This window comes from Bactrocera neohumeralis, unplaced genomic scaffold (genome assembly GCF_024586455.1).
Source record: "Bactrocera neohumeralis isolate Rockhampton unplaced genomic scaffold, APGP_CSIRO_Bneo_wtdbg2-racon-allhic-juicebox.fasta_v2 ctg7643, whole genome shotgun sequence".
Taxonomy (NCBI): domain Eukaryota; kingdom Metazoa; phylum Arthropoda; class Insecta; order Diptera; family Tephritidae; genus Bactrocera; species Bactrocera neohumeralis.
Genome location: NW_026094419.1, coordinates 1 through 5,007, shown reverse-complemented (window position 1 = coordinate 5,007; position 5,007 = coordinate 1). Strand labels below are relative to the sequence as shown.

At 39.2% G+C, this 5,007-nt stretch overlaps 2 protein-coding genes across 2 annotated transcripts; one reads left to right on the top strand and one right to left on the bottom strand.

Moving 5' to 3' along the window:
- Positions 1-808: 808 nt before the first annotated feature.
- On the top strand, positions 809-1,738 carry LOC126767541 (uncharacterized; the record flags this gene model as incomplete). Its single annotated transcript, XM_050485011.1, has 4 exons — positions 809-998; positions 1,107-1,193; positions 1,259-1,408; positions 1,488-1,738. Coding segments are annotated over 4 exons (678 nt in total), but the record flags the coding sequence as incomplete, so codon positions are not given.
- Positions 1,739-2,636: 898 nt separating this feature from the next.
- On the bottom strand, positions 2,637-4,407 carry LOC126767540 (uncharacterized protein DDB_G0271670-like; the record flags this gene model as incomplete). Its single annotated transcript, XM_050485010.1, has 2 exons — positions 2,637-3,055; positions 3,281-4,407. Coding segments are annotated over 2 exons (1,546 nt in total), but the record flags the coding sequence as incomplete, so codon positions are not given.
- Positions 4,408-5,007: the final 600 nt, after the last annotated feature.

Genomic DNA, 5,007 nt, shown 5'->3' with positions numbered 1-5,007 from the left:
TAATATAAGATTTAATTCTAGAACTTAGCTGCAAATTCTGAGGTCAAGTTCTAACAGTGGTGAAGTACCTTGAGGTACATCATCAATAATAGAATGTATTAATATACTCAATAAAATTTATAGGATATCTAAAACAAAATCTCAAAATAACAGAACTCACAAAAAGTTAAACAACAAAGGTAGAAACATTAGGAAAGAGCTCTTTAAAAATTACCTGAGCCTTCGGAATCGGAGGCTTCTTGCATACTAGTAGTAGTGTGGTTACTTAAGTCAGTTTGAATATAAGTTGAGCTGGTGGTGTTTGGTGTGGTATTTTGGGAGACTGTTTGTTTGAAATTTAAAGTTGATTCTATTACGTGAGATGAAGGATCTAAGGTTGTTTCAGTTGGAATTATTTTCGTGTCAGTTGAAGTGGATAAAAAATATGAATTAGTTGATACAATTTGTATATCTGAAGAACTCTTAGCATCAGTACTCAGAGATGGAAATATACCTATGGTTTCAGTAATGAATGCACTAGCAGTAGCATCATTTGAAGCAATAGTGATATTAATTGGAGTAGATGAAACGAAAAGAGTATTGGTAATAGCACTTGTGATTGAAGTCACAGCTGGGTCGCTTCTGTATATAGTTGAAGTTGATGGAATATCAGTAGTCAATCTAAATGGTGATGATGGTAGAATAGAAGAGTTTGAAGTTAGAATACTGACTGAACAACCAGATTCATAACATTGAGTGGTTATTAAAGTTACAGTTGATGATGAGTAGGTTGTTTCAGTTGAAGCTGTTAGAACTAAAATGATTCGAGATTGAGGATGTGTCAATTGATGAAGATAAAGTTAATGATGGTTCAAAAGAAGATATTGTAGCTGATGAAGATGGAATAAGTGATTTTGATGACGGAATAGAAAAGTATGAAGATGGAACAACAGATGAAAAAGATGTATATGAAGACGAAGAAGTAACTGAGCTTGATGATGAAGAATTAGTTAGGATTAGTGAGGAAGTTTTGGAAGATGACATAACTTGAGATGAGAGAGTCAAACCGGAGGAAGTATGAATTTCTGTTGTACTTGATGAAACTGCTGTTGATGAAGAAACTTCAGATAATGATAATGATAATAATGATGATGATAAAGAAAAAGAGGAGGAGGAAGAAGAAGATGATGACATGAATAGTGATGAGCTTGGAGGTTTGTAGACAAAAGCGTTGATGAGCTTAGCTCATCACTGGAAGAGAGTTCATCTAATAAAGAAGTGGAAGACCCTAGTAGTGAGGATGATGAAGATTTTGAAAATAAGAAAGGATTATCTGAAGAGCTTGATATTTCAGCTGAGCTTGAGCTTAATGTGCTAGATGAAGAGCTTGATATTTCAAATGAGGAGCTTGATATTTCAGATGAGCTTGGTGTGCCAGATGAGCTTAAGCTTGATAAGTGTTTCAGATAAAGAGCTTGGAGTGTCAGATGAAGGGCTTGATATTTCAGATGAAGAGCTTGATATTTTTGCTGAGCTTGAGCTTGAGCTTGATGTTCCAGTTGAAGAGCTTGGTGTGCCAGATGAAGGGCTTGATGTTTCAGATGAAGAGCTTGATATTTCAGCTGAGCTTGAGCTTGATGTGCTAGATGAAAAGCTTGATATTTCAGCAGAGCTTGAGCTTAGTGTGCTAGATGAAGAGCTTGGTGTGCCAGATGAAGAGCTTGGTGTTTCAGCAGAGCTTGAGCTTGGTGCCAGATGAAGGGCTTGATATTTCAGCAGAGCTTGAGCTTGGTGTGCCAGATGAAGGGCTTGATATTTCAGCAGAGCTTGAGCTGTGTGCCAGATGAAGGGCTTGATGTTTCAGATGAAGAGCTTGATATTTTTGCTGAGCTTAAGCTTGAACTTGGTGTTTCAGATGAAGAGCTTGGTGTGCCAGATGAAGGGCTTGATGTTTCAGATGAAGAGCTTGATATTTTTGCTGAGCTTGAGCTTGAACTTGGTGTGCTAGATGAAGAGCTTGGTGTTTCAGCTGAGCTTGAGCTTGAAGTTCCAGATGAAGAGCTTGGTGTGCCAGATGAAGGGCTTGATGTTTCAGATGAAGAGCTTGATATTTTTGCTGAGCTTTTGGAGCTTGAGCTTGATGTTCCAGTTGAAGAGCTTGGTGTGCCAGATGAAGGGCTTGATGTTTCAGATGAAGAGCTTGATATTTCAGCTGAGCTTGATGTACATGAAAAGCTTGATATTTCAGCTGAGCTTGAACTTGGTGTGCTAGATGAAGAGCTTGGTGTTTCAGCTGAGCTTGAGCTTGAAGTTCCAGATGAAGAGCTTGATATTTCAGCTGAGCTTGAGCTTGGTGTTTCAGATGAAGAGCTGAAGTGTCAGATGAAGGGCTTGAAGTTCAGATGAAGAGCTTGATATTTCAGCTGAGCTTGAGCTTGGTGTTCCAGATGAAGAGCTTGATATTTCATCTGAGCTTGAGCTTGATGTACAGATGAAGGGCTTGATGTTTCAGATGAAGGGCTTGATGTGTTTCAGATGAAGAGCTTGATATTTTTGCTGAGCTTGAGCTTGAACTTGGTGTGCTAGATGAAGAGCTTGATATTTTTGCTGGAGCTTGAGCTTGAACTGCTGGTGTGCTAGATGAAGAGCTTGGTGTTTCAGCTGAGCTTGAGAGCTTGAAGTTCCAGATGAAGAGCTTGATATTTCAGCTGAGCTTGAGCTGTTGATGTTACAGATAAAGAGCTTGAAGTGTCAGATGAAGGGCTTGAAGTTCCAGATGAAGAGCTTGATATTTCAGCTGAGCTTGAGCTTGGTGTTCCAGATGAAGAGCTTGATATTTCATCTGAGCTTGAGCTTGATGTGCCAGATGAAGGGCTTGATGTTTCAGATGAAGGGCTTGATGTTTCAGATGAAGAGCTTGATATTTTTGCTGAGCTTGAGCTTGAACTTGGTGTGCTAGATGAAGAGCTTGATATTTTTGCTGAGCTTGAGCTTGAACTTGGTGTGCTAGATGAAGAGCTTGGTGTTTCAGCTGAGCTTGAGCTTGAAGTTCCAGATGAAGAGCTTGATATTTCAGCTGAGCTTGAGCTTGATGTTACAGATAAAGAGCTTGAAGTGTCAGATGAAGAGCCAGATGAAGAGCTGATATTTCAGCTGAGCTTGAGCTTGGTGTTCCAGATGAAGAGCTTGATATTTCATCTGAGCTTGAGCTTGATGTGCCAGATGAAGGGCTTGATGTTTCAGATGAAGAGCTTGATATTTCAGCTTGATGAAGAGCTTGATATTTTTGCTGAGCTTGAGCTTGAACTTGGTGTGCTAGATGAAGAGCTTGGTGTTTCAGCTGAGCTTGAGCTTGAAGTTCCAGATGAAGAGCTTGATATTTCAGCTGAGCTTGAGCTTGATGTTACAGATAAAGAGCTTGAAGTGTCAGATGAAGGGCTTGAAGTTCCAGATGAAGAGCTTGATATTTCAGCTGAGCTTGAGCTTGGTGTTCCAGATGAAGAGTTTGATATTTCATCTGAGCTTGAGCTTGATGTGCCAGATGAAGGGCTTGATGTTTCAGATGAAGGGCTTGATGTTTCAGATGAAGAGCTTGATATTTTTGCTGAGCTTGAGCTTGAACTTGGTGTGCTAGATGAAGAGCTTGATATTTTTGCTGAGCTTGAGCTTGAACTTGGTGTGCTAGATGAAGAGCTTGGTGTTTCAGCTGAGCTTGAGCTTGAAGTTCCAGATGAAGAGCTTGATATTTCAGCTGAGCTTGAGCTTGATGTTACAGATAAAGAGCTTGAAGTGTCAGATGAAGGGCTTGAAGTTCCAGATGAAGAGCTTGATATTTCAGCTGAGCTTGAGCTTGGTGTTCCAGATGAAGAGCTTGATATTTCATCTGAGCTGAGCTTGATGTGAGATGAAGGGCTTGATGTTTCAGATGAAGGGCTTGATGTTTCAGATGAAGAGCTTGATATTTTTGCTGAGCTTGAGCTTGAACTTGGTGTGCTAGATGAAGAGCTTGATATTTCAGCTGAGCTTGAGCTTGGTGTTCCAGATGAAGAGCTTGATATTTCAGCTGAGCTTGAGCTTGGTGTTTCAGATGAAGAGCTTGAAGTGTCAGATGAAGAGCTTGTGCTTGTACTTGTACTTGTACTTGAACTTAAACTTGTGCTTGAACTTGTAATTGAGCTTGTAATTGAATTTGAGATTAGGTTTGGACTGCTTGATGTTAATTGTTCAGCTAAGGATGTGCTTGAGACCAAACTTGGTGAACTTGAATGAACTGAAGAGCTTAATTGATTCAAAGGTGAACTTGGAGTAGCTACAGAGGATATTAGTGATTCATCTGAAGTTGAACTTGTGGAGATGATGGTTGAACTGAAACTTAGATTAGAGCTTTTATCGAACGAACTTGATAAGGATGGAACATTTGAGCTGGAACTTGAGAATGAAATAAATGGAAAGCTAGTTGAACAGGATAAACAAGTGAAGGATGTTAAAGTCACCTCAGTTGATCTATTGATGGTAGTTGGAGAAATTAAACTTAAGCTTGAGCTTAAAATTGAGCTTGAACTTGTAGCAATGGTTGAACTTGTAGCTAAACTTGAACTTGAGCTTGTTGATATAACTGAAGAGCTAAACATACTCGAGGATGAGATTGAAATATCTAAAAAGGAGTTTGAGGAACTTGACGGGGTAGCTGAAGAGAAACTTAAGCTTGAACTTGATTGTTGAACTGAAGACAAGCTTAAACTGACTGAAGATGATAGTGAGCTTGAAGATTTAATAGAAGAAGACATTGAGGCAACTGATGAGCTTGCAACTGGGCTGGAACGTGAAGATGATGGAGTAACTAGACTTGAAATAGAACTGAAAATTGAAGATAATGGGGTAACTGTACTAGAAGTAGAAATTGAAATAGATCTAGAGCTTTTAAAGGTGGCAGTATTTGTAGATGGGAAGTTTGTTGCACAAGAAAAACAAGTTAGAGCTGTTGTAGTCACTGTAGTGGATCTAAAAAGGGTAATTTGGAAAGTTGAT